The sequence below is a fragment of the Zootoca vivipara genome, chromosome 12 (assembly GCF_963506605.1).
Source record: "Zootoca vivipara chromosome 12, rZooViv1.1, whole genome shotgun sequence".
NCBI classification, from domain to species: domain Eukaryota; kingdom Metazoa; phylum Chordata; class Lepidosauria; order Squamata; family Lacertidae; genus Zootoca; species Zootoca vivipara.
The window spans coordinates 13788175-13809588 of record NC_083287.1 but is presented as its reverse complement, the minus strand read 5'-3'; the positions used below and the strand labels follow the sequence as shown (position 1 = coordinate 13809588).

Genomic DNA, 21414 nt, shown 5'->3' with positions numbered 1-21414 from the left:
TTTTCTTAGTAGAGGTTTGAGATGTAGAAATTGCTTGCGTCCTTTTAGACTCTGGACTTAGTGATCTTTCAGCCTGTGGTGTTTGGTGGTCGGCTGTTCTGCTGAGTAGGTCCCTAGACCTCTGCCTCCAAGTCCTGCCCTGATGGTGAGACTGACACTTCTCAGTGCAAGGAGCTAAGCAGAGACTGTTCTGCTTATCGCAGGGCAGGGGGAGAATGCGGTTAAAGGGACAGAGACCGAGGTCAGCCCAGTTCAACTGTCTGCTGGCAATCAATCCTATTCAGTAATCATATAACACCGGTCCTGAAAGACCTGCATTGGCTCCCAGTACGTTTCTGAGCACAATTCAAAGTGTTGGTGCTGACCTTCAAAGCCCTAAACGGCCTCGGTCCAGTATACCTGAAGGAGCATCTCCACCCCCATTGTTCTGCCCAGACACTGAGCTCCAGCACCGAGGGCCTTCTGGTGGTTCCCTCAATGCAAAAGATGATGTTACAGGGAACCAAGCAGAGGGCCTTCTCGGTAGTGGCGCCTGCCCTGTGGAATGCCCTCCCATCAGATGTCAAAGACATAAACAACTATTTTACTTTTAGAAGACATCTGAAGGCATCCCTCTTTGGGGAAGTTTCTGATGTTTGATATTTTATCACTTTTATTCTTATTAATCATATTCTATTAGCCACCCAGAGTAGCTGAGGAAACCCAGCCAGATGGGCGGGGTAATAATAATAATAATAATAATAATAATAATAATAATAATAATAATTTCCTACAGTCATACCTTGGTTTTCAAACAGCTTAGTTCTCGAACATTTTGGCTCCCGAACGCCGCAAACCTGGAAATGAGTGTTCCGGCTTGCGAACTATTTTTTTGGAAGCCGAATGTCTGACAGGCCTTTTGTGGCTTCCGATTGGCTGCAGGAGGTTCCTGCAGCCAATCAGAAGCCGCGATTTGGTTTTCGAACGTTGTGAAAGTCGAACGGATTTCTGGAACAGATTCCATTCGACTTCCAAGGCACGACTGTATATACAGGAAAAGCACAGCACTTTCCTCAAAAGAATCCCGGGAGCTGTAGTTTGCCCTGCATGGAGCTACCGTTCCCAGCCCCCTTAATGAAGGACAGTTCCTAGGATTCTTTGGCAAGAAGCTGTGTGCTTTAAATGTACAGTATGATTATGTGTTTAGAAGGCACCCTGCCAGCCTCTGTGCCCAGCGGATGGAAACACAGTGACATTTCCTGCAATGTATCCTGCCCAGCAAGCCTGAACTGCAGATGGGTTTTCTAAGGCAGGTAAGACACCTGTGTCCCTGAGTAAGCCAAATAAGTGGCTTGGCAGTACTTTGGCCTGACCTTGAGGTCACTGATTCAACACGCTCTGAACTGGTCACGATGTTCCCACTCTTCATTCAAAACTTCCCAGCAGTCATGCACCGAAATGTGAATCCAAACTGCTGGCATTTCGTAGCTTGCATCGAAACACTACTTGCATTTAAGAAGCAGCATCATTGATTTAATCCACAGCTTATTTCTCCCCCCGTAGTACAGGCAGGGGGAACCTGTTGCCTCCCAAACATTGCTGGACCGCAACCCCAACATCCCTGACAATTGCCTGCTGCCTGGGCTGTGCTGTGTCACAGAAGTGTGCTGGTCAGTAATCGCACAGTTCAGAGTTAACGCTTTTTTAGCAAAAGCACAACCTTCACAAACTTGGTTGAGTGTCAGGCCTAATGAGCAGAGCAGCTCATTCCTGGTGGTCTCGCTCCATGAAAACCAGTTGCCAAGACTGAAAGTCCCCACCTCCTCACAGTCGTAAAAGTCCCCTCCTCTCCAGGGCTTTTACCCAAACAATTGGAGACTGTGCCTGCGTGCAGCGAGCCTCTCCTCTGCCCTTTTCAGGCCTCTTCTAGTTCTCGGAGATCAGAGGTGAGGAGAGAGAGGACTGGGCGGTACTTGTTCCTCTATTTTGGATAAGTATGTGAGTTTTTGTTTGTTATTGTATATGATTTTAATGTCTGTGTTATATTCATTTTTATTGTGTAAGTCACCTTGAAACAGTATAAATGAGACGAATGATGAGAGTTTTGTGGTTTGTTTTTTCCAGTCAAACCATACATATTTTTTTTGAAATAAGTAATCATACTTGCCAGTCAACTGAAGGTAACTCTTCATGCATGAAGTACACAAAAGCTTATATGCCATTAAAAAAATAGTCTTCAAGGTGTCACAAGGCTCTAAGGCTCTTCGTTGTTTTTTTATTGAGGGGGGAAACGTGAAAATAGTTACTTAGTGACTGTGATCCATGAATGTGTATGGCTTTAAAAAAATGGATTCGATAAATTCAAGAAGGGTGAGGCTATCAACAGCTCCTAAACGTAATGGCTCTGTTGTATTTCCACCGTAGGAAGAATTGTGTCTTGGAGTTGCTGGGAATCAGGATCGTTGAGAGGAGTGGCACTGTGGTCCTGCTTTCGGGCATCCCGAAGGGTATCTAGACAGCCTCCGTGAAAACAGGATGGTGGAACAAATGGGCCACTGGCCTGATCCAGCCCTTACGGTAGGGTGTTAACAGAATGCGGGCGTCCCTTGGCAACACTTGTGCGACTTCCTGGTGACATTTTTCAGTGCGCGCCACAAGAGCATTGGGAAACGAAGGTGACATTCACAGGGAAATTTGCAACAGCTAGGTGTTGGGGCGCAAGCAACACTTGCAAGAAGTCTCCCACTTGCATTGGATCCCCATTGTGTCGTGGATGTGCTGAAATAAATCCACCATTAACCGGTGTTTAAGGTGCGTGCCTTAGTAGATTGCTGCAAATTACATCACACACACACACAATATCCCAGGAACATAAAAGCAGCAAAGACTCTTCCGTGAAGCTTGACCTATTTTCAAACCTCCCCACCACCACACCTGTTCCTATTTCCTTTTAATATAACAGAAGGGGAGGAAATGCTGAGCTGGGAGGGAGATTGCAAAGTGGATAATGGAATTTTTTTATTTTTATTTTTTTAAAAAAGCAGGGCCTCTGATTTAGCAGCGTCGGAAGGAGGCGGACCATGCCTGAGTGTCAGCGAGCGCCGCTTGGCGACGGCAGCCGCTGATGCTGCAGGCTGCCAGGGGGCGAGGCGCGTTTCCTTTCCTCTCCGCCTAACGGAGCGGCGGCTTGCGACGAACGAGGCGCGCAAAGCGCAGGCGGCGAGGGGGGTGGCTGCTGCAAACGCCCCTTCTCCTTCCTCGGGAGGATACTGGCGAAGACCCTCTGCAGGGAAGGAAAAAGAAAGCCACAACAACAACAGCAGCTCAGAAGGATCAGCCAGATCCTCCCTCCTTGGGCACAGAAGGATCCCCCCACCCACGTCGCCACCACCAACATGGATCCTACAACTCGGAGGACCAAGGCGGAGGACGCCGACCAGCCCCCGCAGCAGCCGGAAGAAGAGGAAGAAGTGGATCCCAGGATCCAGGTAATGACCAGGAGGGAGGAGGCGCAGGTTCGGGATCGCTTTCTTGGGGATCCGATTTAGCTCCCCCCCCGGCTCACTCACGCACGTTCGCGGGGAGCGCACATGGTGGGCGCATCGGCGGGGGCGGGTATCGGCGTGCGCATTTTGGGGAGGTTGCAGGGCCGGGCGCCTTTTATTGGGAAAGTGTGCGTGCGTGGCGCTCGCTTGCGCCTGGCCGGCCGATTCTCCCCTCTCTCATTCCCCCACTCGGCCCCCAAAAGCCGCGTGTAAATTCCTGAAAAAGGGGAAGGGGGCGTTGCCTGCCGCCATGTGCCCCCCCACCCTTGGGTGCTTCATTAGATTTCTGCCAAGGTCCTTCTGCAGGCGGCAAAGCGAAGGGGGGTCCGCCGATCTCTCCTTTGCAATTTTGCAAAGGTTGCTTTTGGGGAAAGAGGACCCGCCTCTCCTCGTCGCCTTCCCTCTTCTCCTTTTCTAAAAAGCAGCAGCAGCGACGTGCAAGCGGCGAGAAACACCCACACCCTGTTCTGCTGGCTGTCTCTCTCTCTGCCTTCGGTGTCAGAGGGTCGGGCTCCTTGGGGTTTTGGTTTGGTGGTTTTTTTTGGGGGGGGGGGATGTCGTGCCAAAGGCAAGGGATCTGGCTCCGGGCGAGCGTTGGAGAGGAGGGTGGAGAGGGGATCTCGCCCAGGGATGCCAGGCCGGAGGTTGCGCACGCTAGAGCGCTTTTGAAGGTCGTGGTGGCGTCTTGCAAGAGAGAAAGGCAGGGAGAGGAGAGCGCTACCTTATACTGGCTCAGTATTCCTCAACTGTGTCTGGCAGCCACTGTCCGGGGTTCAGATTTTGAACCTGGAGCCTTCTGAATGCCAAGCAGATGCTGTGCTACTGAACTAAGCCTCACGCCCCCCCCATGTTGTTGTTGTTGTTTGTTTATTTAATTTATGTACCACCTTTATCTTCCAAGGATCTCAAGGTGGTGTGCATGGTTCTCCTCCTCCTCCCCATTTCATCCTCACAGCAACCCTGTGAGGTAGGCCAGGCGAAGAGCTTCACCATGGCTGTGTACGGATTGAAGCCCTGCTCTCTCAGGTCCCGGTCCAACACTCTATAACCATTGCACCATACTGGCTCCCTATAGTTTTAAAACCATGCACCACATTCCTGGCTGATATTAGCAACAGAATTGACCAACTGCAACCTTGTTCGCATACCACGAGCTCCAATAGTCTCAGTTTTACCAGGGTCAATAAAATGTGCAATCCTGCTTGGACACTAGTGTTAGATGCTGAGATAACTCCTTACAACCAGAAGTGCATTAGTGCTTTGGCGAAGATCCTGCTCTCAGTTTCAGTTACTGCCCCTCTCTGCTCGGCTGGTTCACAAACAATAGCGTCCCCTGCTTTAAATGTCCCTCGCACCTGCAGTACAGGAAAAGACAGTTCCTTGTCCCATCTCATCCAACATGCAAGCTGCTTTGAAAGGCTTCAGGTGCGAAAGTGGCCTATGACTAAAATTATAAATATATCACATCCCTGTCAATTGCACTGTTTAGGTTTTCTTCTTCTCCAAATTATGATGTTCTGCACACTGTTTTGGTGTTTGTTTTGTCTGTAGAGACTGCAATCAGCTGACGCCCTGGCGCCGTGGCACGAACTATCCCTCCGGCACCCCCGCCCCGTTTCCGAGCGCGGCTGCCGTGCGTGCAGCGCCCCCCTGGCGCCTTGCGCCACCCAGCCTTGCCTTAGGGCTGACCCTGACTGCAGTGCAGGAGTTTTTCATTCAAGGTGGGGCTTGAACCCAGGACCCTGAGCTTAAAAGTCTTGTGCGCTGCCAACTGAGCTATCCTAGCACGGAAACTCTTTTCTTTCCCTCCCTCTCCTGTGACAGGTTCTGCAGATGTCCCCGCCAGGCATCTTCTCTGCCAGCTTGGGACCAAAGAGATTTCAGTCCATGGAGGAGAGGTTAACACATGCAAAAGTCCTAAAAAATCCTCACTATAAACCAGGGGTCAGTAAACTTTTTCAGCAGGGGGCCAGTCCACTGTCCCTCAGACCTTGTGGGCGGCCGGACTATATTTTGAAAATAATAATAATAAATGAATTCCTATGCCCCCACAAATAACCCAGAGGTGCACTTTAAATAAAAGCACACATTCTACTTGTGTAAAAACACGCTGATTCCCGGACTGTCCGCTGGCTGGATTTAGAAGGTGATTGGGCCCAGTACGTTTCCGAGCACAATTCAAAGTGTTGGTGCTGACCTTTAAAGCCCTAAATGGCCTCGGTCCAGTATACCTGAAGGAGCGTCTCCACCCCCATCATTCTGCCCGGACACTGAGGTCCAGCACCGAGGGCCTTCTGGCGGTTCCCTCGTTGCGAGAAGCCAAGTTGCAGGGAACTAGGCAGAGGGCCTTCTCGGTGGTGGCGCCTACCCTGTGGAACGCCCTCCCAACAGATGTCAAAAAGGAAAACAACTACCAGACTTTTAGAAGACATCTGAAGGCAGCCCTGCTCAGGGAGGCTTTTAATGTTTAATATATTATTGTGTTTTATTCTTCTGTTGGAAGCCGCCCAGAGTGGCTGGGGATACCTGGCCAGATGGGCGGGGTATAAATAATAAATTATTATTATTATTATTATTTATTATTATTATTATTATTATTATTATTATTATTATTATTATTATTATTATATCTGGCCCCCAGGCCTTAGGTTGCCTACCCATGCTATAAACAAATCAGTTGGGGGGCAAAATGATGGGTGGAGAGTCAGAAAGGGTCTTTAGCTAAATAGGTAATATGAGAAATGAATGCAGCTGTCCATCTTCATTCCTACATAGCCACCAGTTGATCTCCAAACCCGATCGAAGTGTGTTTAAAATGGCCTTTGTGCCTTTCCCATGCACGCATACCGACAATAAGAGAGATGCTGCCAGATGTTTGAAAGGTCATGTTGTTAAGCTGATACGTGAGGCAGAAAGTCCCTGGCTCGGATGTCTCCTGGCTCAAATGTCTCTGGGGCGACCTGAGGTGAGCTGTCTGCAAAATGAGGACCAAACATGCTCTGGGCTCTCCAACCTCTCCCGCCGCCGACAGAAACAAACACATAAAGAACATATCACACAAAAACTCTGCACATACGGTATGCAAAAGAATGAAAGACCATTATCCCCAGCGTTTGAAACCAGGCACATTTTGCGACTGGGGATCGAGAGCATGCGAGCGCATTCAGAAGTTTTGTTGCCAGGGTGGATTTGATTTAAATCAAATCGATTTACTGTAAATCACAATTTAAACCACTAGTCAGTAAGACTTGATTTAAATCTTTTTTTACAGAAAGACTCGTTCTTGCTGGTATAATCTTAATATTTACAACCAGAGAAAGGTTTCTTTTTTGGAATAATAAATTGTCAGAGTAGTTTTTACAGTTATGTCAAAAACTGTTGATTGGGTAGCACTATTAGAAATACACATAGACTGATAATTATGAAATTATTGTGCTTTTTAATAAGTTAACTGTTTATATTTGGACAACTTCTCTGCTGTGCGTCATTGGAAGGAGAAAAACAATCATTTCCTTAATAACAATTTAAACAATTTGTTTTACTAAAACAATAACGTAGCATGTTTTTTAACTAAAGTGGTTGAACAAGTTTAAAAAACAAACAAACACAAAACCTTAGACTGAATTTTGCCACACATGAAAAACTTAAAACAAATCATTATTTCCTGATAACAGCCTTTGGACTACTGTATAATGTACTGGTAACTTAAATAGAAAACTATCTTTAGAAAGACTTTTCCTCCAAAAGCATTTTATTTTAAAAATCCAATTTAATTTTTTTAAAAAATCCAATTTAAATAAAAAAAAATAAGATTTTTAAATATATATTTTTTAAAAAGAATAATTGATTTTTATCCACCCCGCTTGTCGCCATTTATGGCGTCTGAGACTAAAGAATAAAATGGCTGGCACTGAGCACAGGAGAGGAAATGTCTCCCTGCTCAACTCCAAAGTACATAACCTTTTCTATCCTAGTTTCTATCCCCTCTTCTTTCCCCCACATCTCTCCCCACAAGGCCTTTGACAGCAGTGTCTCACACCGAATGTAACTGACCTGTTCGAATTGAAAGCACAGACATTATACGCATATGTACCATTGTTAGCCTTGAAAATCTTTCAGTAGAAACAAAAAGATTGCTGTCTTATCTGGCAGCTCATTTGTCAGGATTACCGTCTCAAATGTATGCGAAGCAGGGGGCTGTTGTAAGAGCCCATATAAATACAGTACTAAGTATTCCGGGGTCGAAATATTGGACTTAATGGAGAGACCTGGGTTCAAATCTCCACGGCACAGCCATGAACCTTGGGCCAGGCATGCACTCTGAAGTCTTAGCAACTTCACAGGGTTGTTGTAAGGATAATAAAATGATGATTTTTTTGGCGGGGGAGGGAGAATCATGTATGCCACCTCGAGCTCTGTGGAGAAGGAGTGGGATAAACATGTAATTAAATACTTTAGTTCTTAATTTTAGCAGGGTTAGAAGAAAAAAAGGCGGCAGGGGTGGGGGGTGGGAGGAATGGATACCTGGAATTTTAAATGTGGTAGGTGGGGGAAGGAAATTCCATTTCATTCTCTCGAACTTGGATCTTGCCTGGTGCTATGGTTTAGGCCAGGCACCCCCAAACTGCAGCCCTCCAGATGTTTTTGGCCTACAACTCCCATGATCCCTAGCTAACAGGACCAGTGGTCAGGGATGATGGGAATTGTAGTCCAAAACATCTGGAGGGCTGAGGTTTGGGGACGCCTGGTTTAGGCCTCTTTTCCTAAGCACTGTTTGTTCTTTTCTTTATATAAAGATGCACTTTCTCGCCCTTCTGGGAGAAGTTTGGTTCCCGATTTGCACTCATGACTTGCAAGTTGTAAAGAGGAACCGCTTTGGAATTGAACTAGAATAACTCTTGAAAATGTAACCCTCCCTGCAGTCTTCAAAAGGTGTCCCAAGTCTCTCCCTCTTCCCTGTCCCCAAATCCGCCTCACCGCAGAGGCCCTAGCGCCATTAATTCCGGCCCTCGCAGTTAAAATACCTTCCGTTTCCATTTCACATTCCAGCTGAGGCCCCTCTCCCCCCCCGAATTGCCAGATGACACTTAATAACCCGAGTCCATCCCAACTCTGTCGGTGTCTTATTTCTCAACATGTGCTGTTTTTCTGGCTTTCTTCCAGGGGGAACTAGAAAAGTTGAATCAATCCACAGATGCTATCAATCGGAGAGAAACAGAGCTTGAGGTACCATTTTTAAAAAATGCTTTCCTGCTTTGTATGAACACACGTTCTTCTCGGAGATCTTGTATATACCAGGCATGTCCAACAGGTAGATCATGATCTACCGGTAGATCACTAAATGTCTGCGGTAGATCACTGGTGGATCATTGACTCCCCACAAAGAAGGTGAATAACTGTGGCTCCCCTTAAAAAAAGCTCAACATTTTACCTCCTCCCTGAAAAAACTCGAACAACTTTGACCCGAACCCCCCCAAAATGGGCCTTCCTCCAAAAAAGGGTAGATCACTGCCAGTTTTTAACTCTGTGAGTAGATCACAGTCTCTTGGGAGTTGGCCACCCCTGGTATATACATTTTCGAGGTTATTATTATTATTGTTGTTGTTGTTTTAAAAGAGAATGGTATTTGTTTGGATTTTTTTTGTCTTGGCTGCCTTTTTTAAATAAAAAAACAAACAAAAAACTCCAGAGAAACGGCAAAATAAAAATGAAATGTCTGCACGGACTAAGCCAGCAGACGAAGAGAAAGTAGGTCACACACCTCCTGCTCAGACACTGAAATTGAATGACATTACTTTGCACAGTGCTTTGAATTTCACTAGTCCTGTGATATCCTGCACCAAGGGATAAGGAGTGTAGCAATCAAAGTGGTAATTAATCCTACATGTAGGTATGCAAACAGTGCTTTTTAATTTGGTAGGGCTCCCTCCCCTCTCCCTCCTGTAGCGCTTCTGCCAACATTTGCGGGATTCTGAGATGCTGCTTCGAAATGAAAGGAGGACTTCTTATTCTTTCTGCCAGATTTATATACAGCTTAATCGAAAACAACCCGGAAAAGTCCTAAGAAAAGGCCAAAGAAGTCAATGGGCTTTAAAAACAGAAAGGCAAAGTGAAAATATCAAAATGATAGTTAAAATATATAGTTTTAAAATACAGATAGGCCAGATACAAGTTCGCATCTGGGTAGGCTTGCTTGATTTTCTTTTTTTTAAAAGAAGGTATCGTAAAAAGGACAGAAGCGCCTGCCTAATATTTATGGGGGCAGCCACACCAAAAGGTGGATTTCTCACAAAAGCGGAACACGTACTTGTAAAAATCCCAGTTCTGCAAGCACGTAGTCTCAAAATGGATATGCTTGTGCCTCGCAACTTTGCTCGTTGACTGTCAAAATGAGGAAAGGTTGCCACAACAGATAGAAAGCCGAAAATGTGGTACACGTTAAGTACTCTCATAAAGGTTTGAAAAGGGGGCTTTTGTCTCTCCTTGCGGCAGCCGAGCATAGAACAAGCAAGCTACAGAGTGGACCAGAATGTTGGGCTGTGGGAATATTTCTCCTCTGCCCCTCTGTCACCATTTTTCAGATCGGAAGAGGATGTGCCACACGTTTGACAGAACGGAAGGAGTATTGGGCCCTTTAGCAATCCTTGCACTGTTCTCAGGCGCGTAGCAAGGGAGGGGCAATGGGGGCGGGGCGCCCCAGGCGGCACTCTTGTGGGGGCAGCGGCCCGGCCCCTCCTCTCACCCTCCACTGACGACGGCCGCGGTGGCGCAACCGATTTCGTGGAGACGCCCCGATGTTGCGCCGGCAACCCGCTCCGTAGTGTGCTCTGCATCTTCCTGCTCGGGCAGAAGCGAGGGGTGGGCCAAAGAGCGACGTCAGCGGTGGCCGCTAATGCCCCTCCCTGGCCTGCCCCTTGCCTCCTGCGCCCGAGCAGGAAGAAGCAGAGTGCAGACATGCCCAGTCCATCCGGGCTGACGCTGCTGCTCCTGCGGCAACCTTATGAGCGGCAACTCGTAAGGCTTCCGTGTGTGAAAAGCAGCTTTACGAGTTGCCGCTTGCTTGGCGGATTGTAACATTGCCGCGGGAGCAGCAGCGATAGGCAGGGGTCCAGGCATCCCCAAACTGCGGCCCTCCAGATGTTTTGGCCTACAACTCCCATGATCCCTAGCTAACAGGACCAGTGGTCAGGGATGATGGGAATTGTAGTCCAAAACATCTGGAGGGCTGAAGTTTGGGGATGCCTGGGCTACTCTGTGGCAACTTCCAACACTTTCCAGCGCATGCAAAGTTGTTGTGAGCGTCTGCCGCTATGTGCTGGATGCCACTTTCGGTGCGCTACGGCTCGCTTGCACATTGAAGATGATTTGAGATCCTGTATCAAAATCATTGGCTGTGCAGAACCGACAGTCGCGGCAGCATAGTTACTGGTTTGCTTGCTCTTTTTACGTATTCTGTGTTTTCGTTTTGGTATTTCAGTGCTGTATTTAATAAATAATGGTAGTAATTTACATGGTGGAAATGATTTCCATGACACGTAAATCCAAGAATCGGTGGCTGATGCATGTGTGTTCTCCTATTTAAAAAAAAACACAAAGGTTTGGCTAGCAGCCTGCAAAGTCAATATCTTTGGCAGCCTCGGTTCTGCAAGACGATAAATAGCATCCTGTATCCTCTCTGCCCAATTGTTTATGGCCCCCTGGAGCGCTTGCTGCTCCTCCGATGACTTGGAAGCGTGCTGCGTATTGCTGTGGTGGTCTCAGCAAGGCAGAGAGCAAATGGATTGAAAGGCACTGGGCTATTGATGGTTTTGTATAAATTAATCTATTGCTTCTTAATGAGGCCTTTGATTGGGCTTGGTTAAAATCCATAACTCTGTTGGCACAAAGTGCAGAGCTGAGCGCTAATGCTCCAGCCAAGGATTATGGCGGTCCTCCGAGGGATATTTAATGTGTGGCTTTGTCTGGCCTTCCTGCTCATGATTGAAGCCTTTGTGAAGCGAACTCTTTGCTAATACTGTTTTAAGCGAGCAGCGAGTGCTGCTTTGCCACATCAGCAGTGCTCTGGCTTTGTGTGTGTGGACACGATGGCTTTTTGATATGAAAGACCTCCCCCTCTGATAGTCAGCCAGCCCTATTGCAAATGGGGGGGGGGCACCCTCCACCCTTATTTTGCCAGGCTCCAGCAGGCTGGTAAAATAAAAATAAAACAGCAGGGTAGTAACTTGAGCTTTTTTGCAAAGCTCGAAATGGAGGGCAAAGCTTAGCATGACATGAATTGTGCATAAGCAGTTGGTGTGGGTGGTTAAACATTTGCATAGCTTGGGAGGGGGGAGCAGGGCTGGGAACTCAACCCAACCCCTTAGCCCTTGGGAGGTCGAACTTCCATTGAACTTCCAGTGCAGGTTTTCCCTTCCAAGAATTTATTTCGGGGAGGGTCATTGGGACCACGAAGAGGGGAAAGGGTTAACTTGCCCACACACTCCATCCTGATGCTGGCTCAGGCCGAACAGCAGTGTTCTCATTCAATGAAGCTTTGAACGTGAGCTGTGGCCCATATTTACGTATCCCTTTGCTGTACTTGGGGGCATAAAGTTCACGGGCAACGCTTGTAAATGCTGATCTCCGAGAAGTAAGACTTAGTAATGAAGCTGTGTGTGTTTGGCCGGGGGGGGGGGGGAGAGAGTGAGAGAGAGAGCAGGAAATGGTTCTAGCTCATGCATGCATACTGAATTGGGAATAGGAAGGATCGCAGTGTGCCCTTATACATAAATATCTTAGTAATCTGCAATTCATGCGTCTGACCTCCCAAGTTTTCATTGAGGGCCTTCTGGTCCAACCCCTTGCAATGCTGGAATCTCTATGGCCTCCCCCTCCCCCCCCCTCGTATAATTTTTTAACATTTGATTTTAACATGTATAAACATACAACGTAAAATAGTTCCGAATCCAAATATCGAGATTACTTTGAATCTCTTGACTTCCTCCCATCCCTTCCATGGGTCCTAATGGGATGATTATTTACAACTGCATATCAATACTTACCCAAATTTTTTATGCTAAATTATCCATACTGTCAGGGGAGTGTGTAGCGGCTACTCTCGAGTAAAGACGCTCCAGTCCGCTCTGTCTTTCAGAGTTTTATTGTGCATATTATTTACAGTGCAGAGACATCAGAAAACATGACTGCCTAGTCCGATTCAGAACCCGGCAATGGCTGCTTCCGGCTCTTTGGCCAGCATAAAAGCCTGGGTGGGCACCCCAAAACGCCGCCCCCTAGCCCTGCATGTGGGCGCGCGCCTCAATTTGGGCACCGGAAAGGACTGCGTGCCTTCTCCCGTCCTCTGGCTGGAGCGTTGCAGAGGCTCCGGCACCTCTCTGCGCTGCCCTGCCCTTCCCTTCCCTTCCTGGCTATGTAAGTAAGATTGTATTCCATAAACACGGTTTTAACAGTGGGTTCGTGACTGTGGAGGTCAATTCTGGATCCATACGTCCTTCCACAAAAGGGACCCAGGTGGCGCTGTGGTTAAACCACTGAGCCTAGGGCTTGCTGATCAGAAGGTCGGTGGTTCGAATCCCTGTGACGGGGTGAGCTCCCGTTGCTTGGTCCCAGCTCCTGCCAACCTAGCAGTTCGAAAGCACGTCAAAGTGCAAGTAGATAAATAGGTACCGCTACAGTGGGAAGGTAAACGGCGTTTCCATGTGCTGCTCTGGTTTGCCAGAAGCGACTTTGTCATGCTGGCCACATGACCTGGAAGCTGTACGCCGGCTCCCTCGGCCAATAATGCGAGATGAGCGCGCAACCCCAGAGTCGGTCACGACTGGACCGGATGGTCAGGGGTCCCTTTACCTTTACCTTTACGTCCTTCCACAGTGGGGACATTGGTTTCTGGGCAGGAGTTGATCACGGTGAGGGTTTGCCAAGCGTGCCTTCCTCTTAGCACATTTCTCCCTTTCGTCCTGAGTTCGAGCATCTTCAAATTCCATGACACTTTTGCTAAAAGCTGTTCTCCAACTGGAGTGCTCGCAGGCAAGTGTTTCCCAGTTGCCAGTGTTTATACCACATTTTTAAAGATTTGCCTTGAGGGAGTCTTTTCAACCTCTCTTGTTGACCACTAGCGTTACGCTTTCCATTTTTAAGTTTGGAATAGAGTAGTTGCTTTGGAAGACGATCATCAGGCATCCGCACAAAATGACCAGTCCAACGAGGTTGATGTTGAAGAATGCGAGTGTCAAAGAGTGAGCCGGCAGTAAATTGCACTCTGCTAATTGGAGTTAACTTTTTATTAGCAAAAAACACGATCTTCACTTGGCTGAGCGTCAGGCCTAATCGCACCAACTCATCTCCGGGAGGTCTTAGCGGCCCATGCATCAGTCGCCAAGCCCTCTCCTCCCCACAGCCATCCTAAATTCCCTCCTCTCCAAGGCTTCTTCCCAAGCATTCAGAGGCTGTGCCTGCTTGCTGCCACCCTCCCCTCTGCCCTTTTTATGCCTCTTCTGGTTCTGGGAGACAAGATGGCGGTTTGGGGCAGAGGAGCCTGTTGCAACAGGAGGCGGAGATACTTGTGACTCTTCAACCTGATCCATCTCTGCTTCTTGGCCTCCTTCCTTCCCTGCTTCAGTTTCTGCCTCTTCTGGACCTCTCTCTGCCACAGTCTCTCCCTGCTCACTAAGCCCTGTTACCTCTTCAGCTTCCTCCCCCCAGTCTTCTCCCTCTGACCACTCGTTGTCGTCCCACCACCACTCCCCGGCATAGCTGCCAAGTCTCACGTATTCCCCGGGAAACCCCCGTTTTTCTAGCTGTTCTCAGCTGAAAAAACGATTTTTTTTGTTTTTCCCCGGTTTATTCTGGCGCGGCGGCCATTTTGGAACTGGGCGGAGCATGCTCAGAAGCGACTTTTGATGCAGCTCTACCCAGTTCCAAAATGGCTGCAGTGCGACTTCTGGCATGGTGGCCATTTTGGAACTGGGCAAAGCAGCATCAAAAGTCGCTTCTGAGCATGCTCCGCCCACTTCCAAAATGGCGGCAGCGCTACTTCCGGTCTGCTACTTCCGGTCAGGTCCCTTATTTCTGCCACAGGAACTTGGTAGGTATGTTCCTCGGTCTCTGAACCTTCTTCCCTTGAGGTTTCCCAGCTGATTCCTCCGCGTCTCACCACAACACCCATTCACTGTTCTTAACATATCAACAAACCAGTTAAAATGGAATCCTTTAAAAGCTGACTGCAGTAAACGAAACTGATTGAGGACCACATATTCCCACTTACTTGGTTTTTCGATTGGGCAGATCCACTCGCTTGTCCCGCTGTTCGTGACCTTGTAGTTGGAACCGGAATTTGCTGCGAGGTGGGCCAGCTTGGAAACAGAAGAAAAGGGGGACGGAATTAGGTTATTTGTCCTGCTTTTAAGAAAACAGAATGCTGCACACAATGGTGGTGAAGAAAGGAAGGAAATATTTAATGGCCCATTGAGGTAGGACAGCTGGTCCAGTGCTGGGAGGCCTGTAGCAGAGCAGCTGGGAGCGGCAGCAGAAGGACTCTGGAGCTTTGAGCTGATGAATGAGGTGCTTTGGCCAGAGTTTGTCAAGGCTCTTCGAATTGTGGGGCAGATGTAGCCTAGCAGCCACTCTCTGCAGTTCACGTTCTTGGCAGTGTGGCGTGAGGCAGAATTTGAGACTTTCCCTTGCGTGGTTTAGAACAGCTGCCACTGTGACTGGGGAAGTTATTGAAAAATCACTGGAGAAGTTGAGGATCATGTGAATGCGTAACAAACGTTAGCAGCACAGGGAGCTGCCTTACGCAGAGTCCATCTAGCTCAATATTGTTTACACTGGCTGGCAGCATGGTTTGAGGCAGTGTCCTCCCCATAGCTGCCAGGTACCCCGTTTTCCCCGGGAAACCCCCCGTTTTTACTTACCTTTTCCCGGTGGTCCCCCGTATCACTTCGTCTCCCGTTTTTCTCCGTTATTTTCTCCTGCCGGCGGCCATTTTTTTATTTATGATTTGCCCTTCTATGGGCACCAAAAATGGCCGCCGGCGGCTTCAAAAGTCACATCTACGCATGTCCGGAAGTGCGTAGACGCGACTTCCGGTGTCGTCGTTGGCCATTTTTTGTGCCCATAGATGGGCGGAGCGACACCGGAAGTTTCGTCGACGCACTTCTGGTCATGCGTAGAAGCGACTTTTGAAGCCGATGGCGGCCATTTTTGGTGCCCATAGAAGGGCAAAGCGACACTGGAAGTTACGTCGACGCAATTTTCGGTGTCACACGGCTGCTGGTCCCGGATTCTGCAGTGCTGGACTTGGAAGGTAAGGTCCTCCCCAGTAGATGCTCACAGCCCACCTGTTCTCTCTGGTCTTCCCAGTGGTATACCGTGGGTTGCCGGTGCCCAGGGCCATGCAGAGGTGGAAGAGAGGGGGAAAGCCAGAGTATGCATGCACATTCAATTGCCTAACGGTGTCTGTGTCACCCAGGAGATGGCAGCTGCAGAGATAAGAAACGAAGAGTCATTCCATTGCCTGGAGAGGTCACTTCTTGGTTCACATGGAGAAGCTGTTTTCAATGGAGCCCAGTGACAGAGGCACCCTGAGCCGTATTGAGGCAGCACCGGGTGTTGAAATATTGCAATTTTGTGCCTGGGGCAATTGCCCCTATGGCCCTCGACTAGACCACTGGAGAATCAAGTGTATACCAGACAGTGGCATTTCAAATTTCTCAGTGGTAATACTGAGAAAAGCCCCTGGGAGAGCATTTTCAGACCCTCTGAAGTGTCTCTAACATGAAGATAGCCAAAATTCCAAAGGGAGACTCCAATGAGAAGTTGGAGTTTATTTGCAGACTTGACGTGATCATTTCTAAGTTCAGCAGTGACTAGGTGTAGCTGCAGAAAGCCATTATACTCCTTAAAGGGGTCCGTGAACACATCTGATGCCTTCCAAATGTTTTGGACTACAACTCCCATCAGCCCCAGTCAGCGGAGCTTTTCCAGTTCATCATACACTGGGAATCAGTTACCCTGTGCAGTTGCACTGTTGGGAAAGGGGTTGTGTGAATGGATCCTATTTTTTGGGGGGGGGACGGGACCCAAAGCCTGACATCTTGAAGCAGGAATATTGGCCTTACTCTGACTTTTTAAATGTTTAGTGCTGGATTAATAAAGCCAGTTGCAAGCCCAGAGCCTACACGGCTTCAAAGCTGGCATATCTTACAGTCAACAATTTATTCCTTTCTACTGGGGTAAATGGGCTGTCAACGGAATCCCAATCCCTGCCTAGTGGGTTGTCAAGAGGATAATGCAGCCTCTGCGCTATATGAACCCTGGGAAGAGAATAAATTTCATCCCCCTGCTTGCCTGCCATAGAGCTGAGAATGGAGCGCTGTGTATCTGAAAACCTGTCAATCCTGTGAAGGGCAGGAGAATCATCTTTGTCTGACTTTCAGGCCTGGGATTCCAAATTCACTTTGGGATATCTGCAGGTGTGTGTGTGGCTGTAGCATTTGCTTTTGTAGTTGTTGCCTTAAATCACTGTATGGTTTAAAAGGGCCTTGAAAACTGTCTGGTTTAACCTTTCTTGAGACAGCATGTTACATCCATCATGAGAGGAAGTCATACTGGTATACTGGGGAGGGAATTGCTGCTCAGAAATCCCCCCCCCAAAGAGCAGGTTTTATTTGTCCTTGTCTATTGACGTATATTAAATACAGACCAGTACTTGAAATGACTGAAAAACGAAAGTGCTTGTAATACGCCCAAGTCTTTAATTTCACAGAAAGCCCCATCTTTATTTAACAGGATTAAACTGCTCACAGTAGGGTTATGCCCAGCCACCAACGCTCCAGAAAGTACATATTATGGTCCTCTTGTCTTGTTTTCCTGTCCTATTTTTGCAGCTGCTCAATTATAAAAGCTGATGTCATCCTAGCACATAGTTCTTAAAGAGAGTCAGAAATAAGCTTTTAGAGACGTCGGTTATAATTAAAACGTTTGCTTCACCGGTAAATGAAACCTTGTGTTGCTAATTATCATCCTTTTTCTGGCTTGCTGTTGGGATGTTAGGCTGTGTGTGTGTTTGTGTGTGTGTGTTAATCCTCGCAAGGAATCGTAGAGTTGGAAGGGGCCACAAGGGTAATCCATTCCAACCCCCTGCAATGCAGGAATCTTTTGCCCAATGTGGGGCTCGAACCCACGGCCCTGAGTCTAAAAGCTCTGTCGACTGAGCTATCCCTCAGAAGAAATGGTTGCTTTTCAAAACAGGAGTTAGATAGGCCACAGCTCCATGCCGCTTAGTGGATGATGCCATTGGAGAGAGTTTTCTGGGGTCCCCTACTTTGCCACCTGTGTCAGTCGGAACTTCTTTACTGGTATTTATAACACAGATTATGGAAAGATGTTGCTAACAAATACATACCGTAGTAAAAGGTAAACGTAAACGATCCCTGGATGGTTAAGTCCAGGCCAAGGCAACTATGGGGTTGCGGTGATCACATCACTTTCAGGCCGGCGTTCGTCCCCAGGCAGCTTTCTGGGTCATGTGGCCAGCATGGCTAAACCGCTTCTGGCACAACGGGACACCGTGACGGAAGCCAGAGGGCACGGAAACGCCGTTTACCTTCCCGCTGCAGCAGTACCTATTTATCTACTTGCACTTTGACGTGCTTTTGAACTGCTAGGTTGGCAGGAGCTGGGACAGAGCAATGGGAGCTCACCCCGTCATGGGGATTCGAACCGCCGACCTTCTGATCGGCAAGCCCAAGAGGCTCGGTGGTTTAGACCACAGCACCACCCCCGTCCTAATTAGATAGATAGATACGGTAGATAGTAAGTACATAGTACAGTGGACGCTCGGGTTGCGAACGTGATTCGTGCGGGAGGCACGTTCGCAACCCGCAGTGTTCGCAACCCACGTCTGCGCACGTGCGGGCCGCGATTCGGCGCTTATGCGCAATTTAGTGATTCTGTGCATGCGCCGAAACTCAGAAGTAACCCGTTCCGGTACTTCCGCGTTCGGCACGGAGCACAACCAGAAAAGACGCAGCCTGAAGCAGCTGTAACCCAAGGTATGACTGTATATAACTATTGTAACCTCACCACTTATGCCATGCAGTGGTGCAGCGTATTCAGATCATGTCATGAACAGCCCAGTCATTCCTACCATACTGACACAATTGAGCTTCCTGCTCCCCGATGAATCATGCAGCCAGCACCTTCCTGTGCCAGGCAAAACTTTGGGTGGAGTGAATGGGGAACTTGAGAATGATGTAGTCAAGCACTGATTTCCCTAGGTATTGGGAGGGATACACACAAAGCACTGGGCTCCTGTTTCTAGTGGCAACCTTGCATTTGTTGCCATCCTGCCTGGTTGCAGACTAGACTACATCACAAGAGTATTGTGACATCAGCAGTGCCATCCCAGCCAGACTTTGGAGCAGATGGCCAGGATCCCACCCCCCAACGGGCAGGAGCCTCCCCCTTGAGGTGGTGAGAAGAAGAAGAAGAGTTTGGATTCGATATCCCGCTTTATCACTACCCGAAGGAGTCTCAAAGCGGCTAACATTCTCCTTTCCCTTCCTCTCCCACAACAAACACTCTGTGAGGTGAGTGGGGCTGAGAGACTTCAGAGAAGTGTGACTAGCCCAAGGTCACCCAGCAACTGCACCACACTGGCTGATTGAGGAAGCTACAAACAACATTCTGCTTGGCGGTTGAGTTGGTATGGCAGCTAGTGAGATATTGGGCAAGGCCAACAATCGCGTATTAACTTGTAATGGTATAAAATGCCACCAAATAGGCATATAGGAACAGCAGGTTGTTGCAGTCCAATCTGTCTTGTGTTTAGGAAACATTACACCGAGGCAATACACTTTAAACCTAGATTGTTGTTCATTTAAAAACACTGGTAGCATTAAGATAAATTCAACAGTGTAAATAAGTTTTGATGGATGTAACAATGGATCACTGAATGGTTTAGTTTATGTAAAATATGCAGGGACGTAGGCTATGCAAAATGAACCACCGAAAGAGAAGAAGGGAAGCCATTGATTTAAATTTGTTTAAATGAATATTCTGAAATGTAATTTAGAAAATTTAATTTAAAAATTATATACAAATAAGCCCAGATTGCATTCCAGGGAAGGTAACTCGATCAAATTGCAATATATAGATTGTCACAGTTTTTTAAAATGTCTTCTTTTTTCGTTACGAAACTAATAGTCCCCAAACAAATATTACAAATACTGTCACAGCTGAAAGGACATAATCAGTTAGTGCCAAGGGGGAAAGGGGCCCCAGAATCGCTCCGAAATTTCTAAAAGTTGAAAAAAACCACCCTGCAAAAGTCATTAGTTTCTTTTGAGGAATACAGAAATTCATGTTGGATTTTTTAAACTTGAGAGGGTTTGACCTCTGTTCAAATCTAGTTGGCATTGCCAGCAAAAGTTGGTGGATATTATGTGCACATATTGGACATTTATCTAAGCCTTTCACTGTCGCAATGATCTCTACTCTCCAGAAGGTTGAGCAGCACACATTTTCTTATTTACTCCAACAGCCGTGATCCTCAAGGTTCCTCCATGTTGTTCAGGATGGGCAGACTTAGTGAATTACAACAACGAGAATCGTCTAGTGACACCTTTTTGCTTCCCTTCGCTGTTGCAGGATGCGCGCCAGAAATTCCGCTCCATCCTGGTTGAGGCTACGATAAAACTCGATGAGCTAGTGAAGAAGATTGGGAAAGCTGTCGAAGACTCGAAACCCTACTGGGAAGCTCGGAGGGTTGCCAGACAGGTAAGCCGAAAAGCCTTCCCTATTATGCGGGGAGGGTGTAACTCTGGCCGCAGAGTACACTTTAGCCTGCTTTGGATCATGGTTGGCAGCTTCATATTCTGCGATTGTTCATATACTGCAATTGTTCTGCACTGGCTTTGGTCCTGGCTTGTATTAAGGGTGTGGTCTTGGCTTATTCTCTCGGTTTGTGAAGCCAGAATTCCCCGGTTTGGAGAGAACGAAAAGCTAGGATCTTTGAGAACCAAGGTACCATTGTACGTAGATAAAACCACTGCTTTTTTCTTTAAAAAATGTTTAGGGATACTCTCATTTTGACTCAAGAAAACCACCGTTTTATAGTTCAGATCGGGGGAAATAAATACAGTAAATTGACAAAAGTACAAAGATTCACAAAATGTTTAGGGGTATGGTTTTTGAACGGTTTCGTGACTCCCGGAACGGATTAAGTTCGAGAACCAAGGTACCACTGTACAAAGATGCTTGTTTATATTATGCAATGTGTAAGCATTTGACGAATGTCATTGTAATTATTTCAACTGTGCGCAATGGTCGCGGGACCGATGACACGGCTTTTCTCCCTCTGTACCCTCTCCGGCTGCTTGTAAATATCACCCACGCGCAAGTAAGCTCTGAAAGGACTTGCTCTGTTCTCTTTCCCCGTCCCTACTAATAATAATAATGATCTGTCAGATCCTTCCCCAAACCTATCTGCGTTTCTGTGATTCCCAGCAGTTGCAATTGCGTCAGAACACAACTAATTATTGGTCTCGGGATTTCCATCTCTTTGTTCTGATTTTTTAAAATCCCGGATGCTCAAAAGCTCAAATTGTAAATCGATTTTAAAAAAAGCATGTGGGTGTGTTGTAATTTGAAGGCGTTTGGGCATTGCTTACTCACGGGCTTTGGGGGTTGTTATGGGAACTGATGGCAAGCTGAAATATGGAGGAGTTTCTCTCTCGCACCTTCTCTTTCTGCAGTTTTGAACCAAAAAGGAGAACAGAAAATTCTGATGGCATTGCTTGAAAGTGACTGTTTGTGGGTTAGGGTGTGAAAACAGTTGTGACTGGACTTGGCTGTGTGGCCGCTTAGTGTTCATCATATTGTGATGAGA

General features: G+C 47.5%; 1 protein-coding gene across 1 annotated transcript in view; it reads left to right on the top strand.

Moving 5' to 3' along the window:
- Window positions 1-3107: 3107 nt before the first annotated feature.
- Window positions 3108-21414, top strand: part of SH3BP5 (SH3 domain binding protein 5) — a gene marked incomplete at its 5' end in the record, with an annotated part of 55188 nt that continues 36881 nt past the window's right edge. The window contains 3 exons of the mRNA XM_035129931.2: window positions 3108-3467; window positions 8688-8750; window positions 20175-20303. Of these exons, the coding sequence (XP_034985822.2) occupies window positions 3108-3467; window positions 8688-8750; window positions 20175-20303 (552 nt within the window). The remainder of the gene's footprint in view (window positions 3468-8687; window positions 8751-20174; window positions 20304-21414) is intronic.